Here is a 12,993-nt window from a genome sequence, read left to right as displayed (position 1 = left end):
TTTTTACTGAGCTGGATTTTTTTGGCTATACATTTTTTAGTGATATCTAACTGTAGTAATAAATGTTGATTTTACTGAACAATGTGGGAAAGAATGTTTTTATTTCATCTATAATGCCTTTTTGGAATAAACTAGCTGTTGTATTTAATGTGGATTAATTAGCCTTTAATGAAAAAAAAAGATATTATTGCAATATGAAGTTAAAACATTGTTAATGGAAACCAAAAAGAAGTTTAATCATATTTTAGATGTGATAAAAGAAACCTATTTATTTGTGAAATATTGAACTAAGTTTTCTTTTTCCTTTGAAAAGTTGTCTCGTCAGACTTCCTGGAATGTGATTCTCAATGGTTTGGAGAATTCCATCTTATCAAGATCACATTAGAACCTTCTGATAAGTTGATTGGAGGCACACCGTCCAACACAAGGGCAGCTTTTCATTAGATCCAGAAGAAACAAAAGTGTGGAGTTTCTGCATGGGTTTACAAAAATATGCAAATATCAAATATACTCAAATATGCTTTGTTGTGAAATGTAAACATATTTTAAAAATGGTGGATGTGAGTAGGGTTGATTTTTGGGTTAAAGTGTCTTAAACTGTATTCCATGGATCCTTAATCTCACAGGTCATATCACATCAATCTTTTGCCGGGCTAACTCAATCTCGTTGAAAACTATCAAAGCAAATCCCCGATAATGGGCCTTACAAGCATCTTGAACTCGCATTGAACTTTTGTTGATTTCGTTTCAATGTGTCAGACGGCATGAAAAATGTGAGAAAACCCAAACCCTGAAGACCAAAACAACAATCTGCCATTCTGGGGCTGTCGCTGTTGTGCAACATTTACACAGCCTTCGTGTTGGCACAGGGCTAATTTTGGACCAGATTTGTTGGGAGTCGGTGCAACATTCCTTCAACACCAATTCAGTCTGATTTATTTATTTTCTCGCAAATATGAATCACTCAAAAACTGTCACAGCTCGGTGAGGAGAAACGGGCCTTTGTGCGCTAATGTGAGCTGAAATGACTGTAAAATGTCTTTTTCAGGTACTTATACGGACAAAAAAGTACTTCTTTGTTGAGACTGGGTGTTTAAAGACGTAGAAAAATCAGCCTGAAGGCTGCATCTACATGCAGCAAGATGGGAATCTTGTAAAGTTGAATGTTTAGACATTCATTCCAAATATTTAGAAAGTTTTAAAACTCTGAACATTAAAAAAAACACTAAAAGTATAATGAAAACAGCTCTTACCAAGACTCTTCTCTCTTAGACAGCAGCATTATATTAATGTCAAATTAGCCTTATAGTAAAACTGAGGTAAAAACAAACCTGTTTAATTGTTTTCACAATATTATACTCTGTCCTTTTTAATCTCTCTGTACCCTTAACCCCTTGTGCTATCTTATGGGGTCAAGATGACCATTGACATGTTCTCCCTACCATGACAAAGGTGGATAAAGGTGAATATGATTTCATGTAATCCATGGACACCAGTGAAGATCAAGAAACATTGAAGAAAAAGGTTCAGCGCACTGTCTAGTGGGTCCAGATGACCCAACTCCCAATGTTAAAGTGCCTAGGATAGCACAAGGGATAAATGAACGACCTTGGGAGTCTTTCAGGCAGGCAGCTCGAGCAGTGCGTTTTTCCTGGTTACTCCTCACTGCGGACGGTTCAGTCTAATCAACTCACCTGTTCAACATCCTACTTAGGTTCAAGGTGTGTGTTCCAACCCCTTTTCATCCATTTCCCTGAGCTCTGCGTTCGCCGCCCCACCCTCCTCCCCAGCTTCCACCTGTGAGCTCCGTTAGGGGTAGTTTAATACCCAAAGTTTTCTATGGAGATCTTTGTTTTATGAATCTGAACGGCGCTTATTGCCAAACTAAAAGAATTATGGAAATAAATCTTCTTTACTGCATGAGTTGTCTGACTGAAATATAGATTAAAAGCAGAAGTTTTACTTAAGAATGTCGTACTTTAATCCAAACTATTAAAAGTGTTTTTTTTTTGTCTAAGTGGTCTTGTGTCAATATAATCAACACAAAAAGGGTTAAAATCTTCAGTTTGTACAATGGGAACTTGATTAACCCTTGTGCTATCTTGGATGACCCCACCCTTACATTGACGTGTTCTCCCTACCATGACAAAGGTGGATAAAGGTGGAAAGATTTCATGTAATCCATGGACACCAGTGAGGATCACAAATCATTGAAGAAAAAAGGTTCAGAGCACTGTCTAGTGGGTCTAGATGACCCAACTCCCAATGTCAAAGTGCCTAGGATAGCACAAGGGTTAACAAAATATGATATAATTTGATCAAATGAGAAATTGTGACAGCACCATAAAGTGTCTCCATGCATTTTAGAATTGAGTACATTTATTTTGTTTAAGCAACCGTTTAAAAATCATTAACTGGAAATTTTTCAAAGTAATTTCAGCCAAAAATTCTCCCATTTTCGTTTAAGACTTCTGAAGAAACTGTAAATATCAGTGAGACAAATGATGGGGACAATAGGACATGAAAGCTGAAATAAGGAAGCTACAGTGTTCCCCATGACATGTTGTTTAAGCTGACAGTCTGTAATTAAATCTTCATCCCTTCATAAATTACAAAGTTCAACCGCCTGGTTTCTGATGATTCTAGTTTCTATTCTCTCTTGTTTTCTTGCAGCAACGGTTAAAGATAACAGAAAAATCCAAGCTTAACCGCCAGGATGTCATCAATTATGTTGATTTATTTGCTTTATTTTATCTCCTAAGTTGCATTATGTTTAGGAATTTCAAGAAAATTGGTTGATTTTAAGTCAGAGTGAATCTCTTTCATGACATTTTATCAAACCTTTTGATTGTATTTGATTATTTTGGAAGGCAGCACATCTTTGAAGAACTTTGCCTATTTTTAGCTTCTAGAAAATATGTCCCTTGCACGAGGTGAACAATAAACATCACCAACAAGAATGTTGGTGTGAGCTTTACTAATGAGATCACCAACACTTCATGTGACCCGTTTTGGCACAACAAATTCAGCAAAAGAATTCAGTCCGAACCTGCGTTTTTAGCAGCTCTGCAAAGAAAAAGTAGATGGACTTAAACCTTCACTGAACCTGGGGAAAACTGTTTTTTTTTTTTTTACTTCTAATTAAGTTTTGCACCTAATTATTTTTAGATAATCCTGAAAAGAAAACTATGATCTAGTTTTGAAAGAAGACAGATGAGGAAAAAGATCGAGACAGTGTTTAAATTACACTTCCCTAAAAGAGAAGTTGGGCAATATTTTCAGAGACTGTGGGAAATCTGAGAGGAAATGCAATTTAGAAGATGACCATCAAAAAAACAGGAAGAATGGAATAAAAAGAACACAAAAGCTTAATAGCCTTTTGTGTAATCTGTTTTTTTTATTCAGTACCTTAACATTGATTTCATTATTTGGATAGACTTACACAAACACAAAATAAGGTGAAAGGACTAACATTAAAAATGGATGTACTATAAATTCCAAAGTTTTAGTGAAAATAAACAGCACGCCTATTTATGTGAAAGCCTTTTTACAGTATTCGACACATCAGTCTCGCTTTATTTGGATCTAAGCGCCAACAAAATGCCTGAAATCATTTCTTATCTGAGTCTCACATGTAGCTTATATCATTCCAAGATTCATTCAATTGGCAGTGTAGGCTGACTGCTACATACAGACAATGGAAAAGCTTACATCTGAACACCACATTCCTAAAATTAACTAATGCTACAAAAATATATGAGGATTAAACTTTGCCTCCCAATAAAGAGTAAAAACATTCACATTGTCAAACATGACATATAGTTCATCTGGTCCAGCATGACTCCACAGACCTCCCTGTTTAGTTCAGTAGCATTCCCGGCTCTGAAACCACACTGCACACCATAAATTGATTAGATTGAAGCAGAACAATCACATGTTGCTTTCCGCTGACAGCCACTGCTGTTGTGTTGCTACAAGAAAGCAATGAAAGGCGTCCATAGAGAAAAAAAGACAACAACGCTATTGTTAAAGTCACAGTTTTGGTTTTCTCTATGCTGGCTTAAGCATGTTTAAATCTGGGGAGGTGGGGCCATTTGTACTTTACATGGTAAATACAAGAAACAAAGAAACAAAACTAGCTTAGAAACCAGTTTTTTGTGTGTGCACTGAACGCCTTCCTGTGGGAAACTGCATGTGAAAAGAAGGGATGAGAAGGAAGTGAACCTGCTGACACTTATATCACCACAAAAACAAGACTCTATGATTAAAGTTTGTCATGATCCGTTGGTAATTTGATAGTGAAAATGAAAAGAGGGGATGCAAAAGACAGAGATGTGGAAAAGCTATTTGAAACATATGATTTTTAGGGCAGAATTTTAAATGTTTTGGGCTTGTTTGCAAGTTTCCTCCTTATGTGTCTGCAGCTGACGTTTGACACGGCAAGCTCTCGTCAATGAGTCACATGCTTTGCCGCTTGTCTGTCTGCAGAGCAGGCACAGCAGGGAAAGAAAGGGGAAAAACAGCTGTGATGATGAAGGCCTGCTGCTCTGCAAAGCTGCAAACTAATCTAATCCCACTTTACTGATTGATCAGCGATCGATGGACTTGCTATCTTATTGTTGCTTGCCTCAGCAAAACTGATAGTTGTTAGTCTTCATTAAAAGCTGCTCCTCTTCCTCATTGTCACAAGACTGGTCACAGGGGATGTTGTAGCACTTGAGCTCATCACACTCCTCACCCTCAGTGACCTGCTGCTGCATATTCTGGTACATTACCTGTAGAGAAGAAGAATTAATCTGGTGGAATTGCGATAGTAGAAGACATAGATATTTTTATGTTTTTTTTTTTTGCTAGGGAGCAAAAAAGTTAAATTATTGAATTTATTCAACCAAAAATATTTTAGAGCGTGTTTGGAAGGATCTCACAAATTAACCCTTGTGCTATCTTAGATGACCCCACCCTTACATTGACGTGTTCTCCCTACCATGACAAAGGTGGATAAAGGTGGAAAGATTTCATGTAATCCATGGACACCAGTGAGGTTCACCAATCATTGAAGAAAAAAGGTTCAGAGCACTGTCTAGTGGGTCTAGATGACCCAACTCCCAATGGTAAAGTGCCTAGGATAGCACAAGGGGTTACATGCAGCTTTCTTTAATTAGGAAGTTGCTGTTTTGTTTCTTGGATACTGGATGAATGAGACACCATGACATGCAAAACTGAACCTGGGTGCTAAAATAATTTAGGGGGCAAAAAATTCAAAGGAATTTGTTCAACCCAAAATTTTTTTATAGTCTTCTGAGTATAAAACCAGTTTTCTTGCAAAATAGAATTATTGTTTTGTTAATCGGGATTTTTGATGAGCTCAGACCAGGAATAAAAAAATAAACTTAAAAAAACGACTTTAGGGGGCGAAAAAGTAAAATGAATTGGTTCAAACAAATTATTTTATAGTGTTCTGGGTATAAAAGCAGTTTTCTTGCAAAGGAGAACCACTGATTTTTTATTGTGATTTTTCCCCCGCAGTTCTGACCAGGAATTAAAAACATAAAAAATTGGGTGTAACAATTCACCTGACCCGGCTCAAGCTGGCCACCAAGCTGCTGCTCAATCATCTGACTGATTTTGCTAAAAGTCGGGCGCTCCGTAGGTTCCAGGTTCCAGCACATCCTCATGATCTCATACCTGGAAAAAAGTGAACCACACTCAGCTAATCTCTCAGATAAAATCAGAGCACAACAAACAAATCACATAGTGGGAGTTCATGTCTAAGGCGCTGGATCTACTTTCAACTGGTCTAAGAGTGAAAAATCAAAAAAATAAAAATGAAGTAAATAATGAGAGACTTATGGAGGCTGTGACGCAGATTGATGGGGGAGATCATAAGAAGCGCTGCCCCTGCAGTCCCATTTTGTTGGCGTGAAATAGCAGTTACATGGCATCCCAGCCTCGAGATCATGTGGCTAACAGGCAGAACCGAGGCCTGACTCACAGCAGGACAACGAATGATTAGACCCTGACTCAGATTCAGTCCCTTCCATTTCCACAGCAGAGTTATTCTGGGCGGTGTGACAGCCACAGTAAATTAGAGCACACACTGAAGATTTAGTGCCTTAAGAGTTTTTTTTTCTCTTTTAAAACAAAACATTTGTTTAGTCAATACATGTGTTCTTTTTTAAACTTTTCGTTTGGAATCAGTTCACCCAATACGATCGGTTTAAAATCGGCAACAATGGGAGCGCATCCTGAGGTTTTTCATGAGTTAGGAAATTGAGATGTCAGATAGCTGCAGATGAAGGAGTCTTTGTTTGGGCTGATTCATTATCTGATGTCGGAATCAAGTCAGAACCGACAATCACCTTAACCTTTTCAATGAAAGCCAAACGTTTTCATCAGTACTTGAAATCCCAATACCGTAAAATGTCAAGTAATTTAGGTGCCAGAAAGTAACTGTCTCTCTAAAAAAAAACCTGCTGAGAGTCACCTGATGACCACAGTGAAACCCATTTAAGGTGGAAATGAAGAGGATAAGATGATCTGGACCTAAAACTGCTGAAAGCTCACATTTCAGGTGGAGCAAAGTCTGGCTGAGGCATCTGGTAGCCACACTTTACCATCTTGTAGAACCTGGAGTCCACCGCCATGCTTGGATAAGGGCTTTTGCCTACAATAAAAACCATTGTATTAACATCTTCATATGCAGGCATGAATAAAAGAGTGCACAAATGGCAAGTTCATACTTTGATACCTAAAGAGAAGATCTCCCACAGGAGGATGCCGTAAGACCAGACGTCACTCTGGACAGTGTAGATGCAGTCAAAGATGCTTTCTGGAGCCATCCACTTCACAGGCAGACGGGCCTTTCACATAAAAAATATGCTTTTTAAAATTTAATTGCATCTCAAAAAAGATGGCTTTCATATTCTTTATGGCTTACGTTGCCTTTCACCACATAGTTGGAGTCATTCATGATGTCCCTCGCCAGGCCAAAGTCACAAATCTTTGCCTCTCTGTGGCTGGTAAGGAGGACATTTCTTGCTGCTACATCTCTGTGAATGCACTGGACATAAAAGCAAACCAAATACAATTAAAATTAGAAATACACTTATAAGAGGTTCATGAATTCTCCACAACAGAAGGAAGGTAGAAGTAAAGGCCCTTACATTTTTTTCGGCCAAAAACTGAAGGCCTTGAGCAACTTGATATGAGAATCTCAGCAGGTCATCCATGTCCAGCGGCCACTCGCCACTTTCCTCACATTCTGACTCTGGACAAACTTCTGGTAAGAAAAAGTTTCAGGGTAAGAGGCAGAAAAGGGCTCTCAGCAGCTGCATCATTTCAGCCCTGATGCTGAGCGTACCTTGTGACAAGTCTGTGTTCGGCAGCAGGCAGGGCCTCATCTCCAGGTAACTGCTGGAGGCTGAACTGGAAATCCCGCTGTCACTGTTGGGCAAATTCAACTGTGTAATCGAGTCGACATGAACATCACACAGAAGATATTTCTCAGCACATTTGAAAATGTACCTTCTAATAAACTGTTTCTGACTGCAGACATTCTTGTAGTCGATTGAGCTCTCCTCCACATCGGGGACATTCAAAACAAAATTTGCAAATGTCTCTGCCTTCAGGCGAAGAAAGTTCAGGAGGTCGCCAAGGCTGCAGTACTCAGTTATCACAAGAACAGGTCCTGAGGAGGAATCACGCTGTGTTACGCGCGGTTAAACGTGGAAATCGCTTAGTATGACTTGATTTTGTACAGACTGGACACATTTTCTGAACCATGTCCTTGCTGTCTGACCTCCGTAGGTGCAAGCTCCGAGTAGATTGACTATATTCTTGTGATGCCCAAGGTGGCTGAGGATCTTGAGCTCAGACATTAGAGCCTCCCTTTCATCTGAGTGCGCACTGGCTGCAGAATCACAGTAAAAACAGTGTAACTGTTGTCAGGTAGGACTTCATGTTGCAGTTCTCTATTTAGAAACATTCATTTTCTAATTGAACAAATAAAAAAACATACTTTTTAACATTTTCACAGCTACACGCATCGCGTTGTCATCCTTTCCCAGACCATAAGCTGTGGCCTCAACAACCTTCCCAAACGCTCCAGCACCCAGGATCTTCCCTGTCACAGAAAAGGGTATATTTACTACTAGAAAGAATCAATTTATATAAGCATAAAGAACTATGCAGTGAATGTCGTTAGCATGTTTCAAACCTAGTTTGAGCTTGTCTCTTGGAAACTCCCACTTGTCATTGTAGGGCATTTGTGTCGGGTCAATGAAGGTGTAGTTGTTGCCATCTCTAGCCTCTATAATCCTCCAACGAATCTCATACCTGGGTTTCTGAAGCACAAACTCAAATAATAAGCCAGTGAAGTGAAACAAAATGTCCTCATTTTGTCTTTGAGTTCATATCTAATATTCATATCACTCAGAACAGAGCTCACCTGCTTGTACTTGTAAAGCAATACAACCAGCAGAATGAGAAAGATTGCCAGAACACCTGCTGCTCCGGTCAGGGTGGAAGTAAACAGTTTGTCTGTCCAATCAGAGACAGATTTGTGTAAAAATTCCTCATACATTATCTCGATTAACCTGAAAATTTGAAGAAGAAATACAAGATGCAATGCTCACCAGAGACCTCCATAGCAAAGGTGTCCCTGCTCACGCCAACAACGTTAAAAGCCACGCATTCAACTGTCATCCTCTGGCTGGACGGCCCCACAGTGAGGATGCTCTCCACTTCCACAGCCCCATACTCTTCCCTCTGAACCTCAACAGTGGGAGCCTGGAGGGGGATCGCCAACTGCAAGCCTGTGGTGTTTTCATTGCACCTGTCTCACCACACCACACAGTCAGGAGACAAAAAAAAAGGAACATGGGTGCCTAATATTACCTCACTGTTGAACATGAAGAAGGCTGTTGGATTGCAGGGTGGGGGTTGTGCTTACGTGGGTCTTATTCCCAAACACTGATACCAGATGATTCTCGGAGCCGGGTACCCGAAAGAAGTGCAAGTCAGCGTGGTTACATTTTCCCATCGCACCACAGCAACAGGTCTCTCTGCAAATCATATATATCTTTTAATGAAACTTACTTTTACAAAAAGCTGTGATCTGTGCAACTTACGGTACATCTGAACTTGAAATGTGATAGACGCGTTGGCCAACTTGCTGCGGGCGTTAAAGGTGTACTCTCCTTGCTCATGTATGTTCATTCTCTTCAGCTGCAAGGTAGCTTGGTATCTAAAATAAGTAATGAAAAGGGATTTATATTACTGGAAAAACAGAACCATCTGTAGAAACAGAGCAGACTAATTCTAGGGTTTCAATACAGACAGCGATGTATCATCGCAGCGTCAACAGTTAAAAACAGAACAGAGCTCTTCCCTCTTGCTGTTCTGACCTCAGCGGAGATACGCTGACCTTCTTGTCCCTGGTCAAATTTACTCAAAATACCCTAACATTACTTCTCCAATCTAGAGCTGCTTCCCTTTACAGAATACACTTGATTGGCTCCATTTTTGAACTTCTGAAAGCACTAGCCTGTCTTTGAGCCTTGTGTCTGTACCTGTTGTTGTATCGGATGAACTTGTGTTCCTGTGTGTGTGTGTTGGGGGATGTAGGGGTGTGCCATTGGTGCTCTGTAATACGAGGATAGGCTTCAATGAGCACGCCCAGCTCGAGATCTTCTCCTTCATTCACCTCCACTGATAGACCCTGGTGAGCCAGTTTGGGTGACAGCTGGGGTGACAGCCTGATGTAGGGTTTGTCTGTTCGAGACAAGAACAGTGCTCACTGTAAGGGATGTTCTGGATGTATCAGCACTTGATAGATTACTTAATTCATGCCAAGAGGAGCATAACTTACCCACAACTAACAGGTATGTGGTTGAACTGTTCACTCCAGCTTCATTAGTACCAACACAGGAGATGTTTCCTGTGTCTGCAAGGTCCACTGCAGTAATGCTCAGTATGCTCTCTATGTCCAGGCGATTCTCCCCATTGGAGCGAACCTTCTCTTCTATTTTTGGGTTCTGGAAGTATATAAGAAATGAAATCTGACTAAGAAACTGGGAAATAAATGCATTGAAGCCTAATAAATGTTTTGCACTTACTGATTTGGTAGTGTACTTCCAAGTGACATTGTAGTAGAAGTTGGGATTGTGTGTCGTGCAGGGAATCCTAATTTCTTCCCCGACAATTCGTATATATTCTTCTTGTTCCAGGAAGACGTACGGAGGGATTCGAAGCCCTAAAATAGGGCAAAGACATGTGAGTGTTGGAATAGAGGCACATATAATTAAAATGTTTGTTCAGTTTGCTGTAAATCAAAGCCAAAAAAGGTCTCACTCTGAATAACATTGATGGAAAAGGCCTTCGAGGTCTTCTCCACTCCATTGAGCCTGGCTGTGCAGACGTAGTCCGCGTTAAAGTTGGGGTGGAGGCTGTGGATGAGGATGCCTTGGTACCTGTTGATGGTAAAGTTCATTCCTGGCGGGACGCTGGTGCCGTTGTCCATCCTGAGGCCCAGCTCTGTAGCTGAGGGGTCAGTGAGCAGGCAGGGCAGCAGATAATCTTCCCCCTCCTTCTTCACCACTCTTAGAGATGTGCTGCTGGTCCAGAACACCCGGTTTGGATCTGAACGAATCAGGAAACACGACAATGTAATCATGTGAGATGGACAACAGAAATTGACTGCAGTCTTTTGACCTCACTCACCTTTCACATAGACGTGTACCCAGGAGGTCAGGTTGGAGTATTGGGATTTGGCAGCATAGAAGCATTTGTACGTTCCAGTGAATTCTGCAGTGGCGCGATCCACCTTGAAGGTGCGGACATTCCCACTGCCCCGGGACACGTAGCGTTTGTGTTTGGCAAGTCTGGGTTGCCAGTTCACCGGTTCATTACCTTCACATCTCAAATCTAGAATGTTCCCAGTTTTTATCACCACTTCAGTGCTCCCCACCAACCGAGAATTCAGTTTGATCACAGGACGCCTCCGTTCCACTGAGGGGAAAAAACAACAACAAATAAACACACTTGATGTTTTCTAATTTTAACAATTAAATCCCTTTTCTGATTCTTCTTTTTTTCATTGTTATTACTTAAATGAAACCAGAAAATAGGATGTACCTGCTTCAAGCCAGGGAAAAAAGTTAATGGTGGATTATTTTCTAAAACCTATTCCCCAAATTAAAACAATACACGATTCACAGATTTGAGGTGGAAGAGAAAGATAGTATACATTTTCTAGGAAGGCATTGTTGAAAAGGAGGAAGTCCCTCAGGAAATTCAAGGTTTTCTGCTAAAAAAGAAAACAGTACTGTTCTTTTTGGCTTTAAAATGATTAATCAAGAGTGCTGTACACTAAGAGTGTGCATTAGCCTTTTAGTTGTACTGATAGTAAAGGGACTTTGCTTCGTTAACATGCACAAATCAAACTTTCCATAAAAACTTTGCAGCAGAAGTTCAAAAACTTTCCATGAAGGCCTTTTGGACTGTGTTTGAAGCAGAACTGAGATTCCACATTCAGCATGTTTTTCTCCTCACCGCAATACACCTCAGTGAAACTGGGAATTAAACAACATTTTGTGCTAATCAGCAATGTGGTGTTTGAGCTTTTAACTTATTCAACCTCATAATAACTCATACTATTTTTTCAAAACTTCCAATTCTTTGTTTCTTTATTTTTTCTGCAAATTAACAAAAGCAAAAGATCTTGCACAAGTTATAATGCTATGCTATGATGGAAACCACTATATATATATATGGCTGGATTTTTGCAAAATACCATATAGGTATGTTTGTGGTTTCCATCTATGTATTTTGTTTAGGATGACACTGGCTTTTTTTTGTCCTATTTTGAAGTTATTTTTTAAGGTGAAACTCATCCCATGGGCTGCAAAAGGGTTTTCACTCTATTTCGAACATCAGCACCAGATTTTACATGCTCTAATGGAAATAAGATAAACCAGTATGTTTGCTGATCAGCAGACAGTTCATAATTGATGAAATTAGACAGGAAAAAGAAAAAACACATCTCAGGAAGGACCCTCCAAGCAAGTCATGACGATGTTAGTTATTGGAGGTGTTTGTCACGGCTGTAAAGTGAGCCACTCAAGAAGTCGCAATTAAAACATCAGTGGAGTGTTACATAACTAATTGGTTTGGTGTGGTGTGAAGGAAATCATCCACAACAACAATAGAATCCAAGGTTTACAGGTTTGTTTTTAGTCCTGCTAGTCGTACTGATTTTGTCATTCTGGTAAGTTCTCATTCACTGATTTGAGACTGTGGAAGCACAATTGGATTTAGAAGAATTGCGCCCAAAAAAGAAAGGATGGAAGAAAAGCAGGGGAAATCTTGCTTACCTGAAGTAGCAGGCACCACCATCAACAACAACAGCGTGAGGTAGGGCCGCATCCTGGATCAGCTTCAGTTCTGCAGATCCAAAGTCAAACAGGGCTGAAACTTTTCTGTCTGATTCCTTTTTTTTTTTTTTTACCATTTAGACCAGCATTGTCATGTTTTCTCACAGAAAACACCAAGTTCTCATTTGGCACAATAAAAACGAAATCAGTTGAACTATTCTCACCAACAGATGCTTATAGCTTGACAGCGAGATGCAGTTTGAAAGCTCCCAGCATCCAGAGCGGAGGCCTTCTTCCACGTCTCTGTTCCTATTCTTCCTCCTGCTTGTTTTCAGTCTCCTGAATGCAGAAGTCACACTGCAAACATCATAGAGCAAGTGGTGGAGAGAGGAGGAAGGAGGGGGCTCTGTGTAATGGGGAGGCGGGGCTAGCAAATCACGCTCAGCAAATAAATAAACTAGTGTCAATTTTGCATAGTGACATGGCTGCCAGGACAAGGTGAGAACAGTCTGACTGTAAGCAGGTTGTTGAGAGTTGTTGGGAGTTCTTAAAAACCAGATACTTTAAAATGAATTTTTATGTCAGTATTTATTAAGTGTAAGGAGTTTTTGTCCTATATTTT

General features: G+C 40.0%; 1 protein-coding gene across 1 annotated transcript; it reads right to left on the bottom strand.

Moving 5' to 3' along the window:
* Positions 1-3,377: 3,377 nt before the first annotated feature.
* csf1ra (colony stimulating factor 1 receptor, a) lies at positions 3,378-12,757 on the bottom strand. Its single transcript, XM_011480235.4, has 22 exons — positions 12,596-12,757; positions 12,372-12,441; positions 10,720-11,007; positions 10,351-10,638; positions 10,116-10,252; positions 9,869-10,034; positions 9,570-9,771; positions 9,129-9,244; positions 8,951-9,062; positions 8,634-8,833; positions 8,447-8,538; positions 8,216-8,342; positions 8,018-8,122; positions 7,799-7,909; positions 7,525-7,687; positions 7,361-7,443; positions 7,164-7,279; positions 6,938-7,060; positions 6,749-6,860; positions 6,565-6,664; positions 5,574-5,685; positions 3,378-4,775 (listed from the first exon to the last, which is right to left on the bottom strand). The coding sequence occupies exons 2-22, from the start codon at positions 12,421-12,423 to the stop codon at positions 4,629-4,631; spliced, it is 2,952 nt and encodes a 983-aa protein (XP_011478537.1). The 5' UTR covers positions 12,424-12,441; positions 12,596-12,757; the 3' UTR covers positions 3,378-4,628.
* Between the last annotated feature and the right edge of the window lie 236 nt (positions 12,758-12,993).

This window comes from Oryzias latipes, chromosome 10, assembly GCF_053564925.1.
Source record: "Oryzias latipes strain Hd-rR chromosome 10, Olatipes_Hd-rR_3.1".
Taxonomy (NCBI): domain Eukaryota; kingdom Metazoa; phylum Chordata; class Actinopteri; order Beloniformes; family Adrianichthyidae; genus Oryzias; species Oryzias latipes.
The sequence above is the reverse complement of the archived record's forward strand: the minus strand, read 5'-3'. Positions and strand labels throughout refer to the sequence as shown.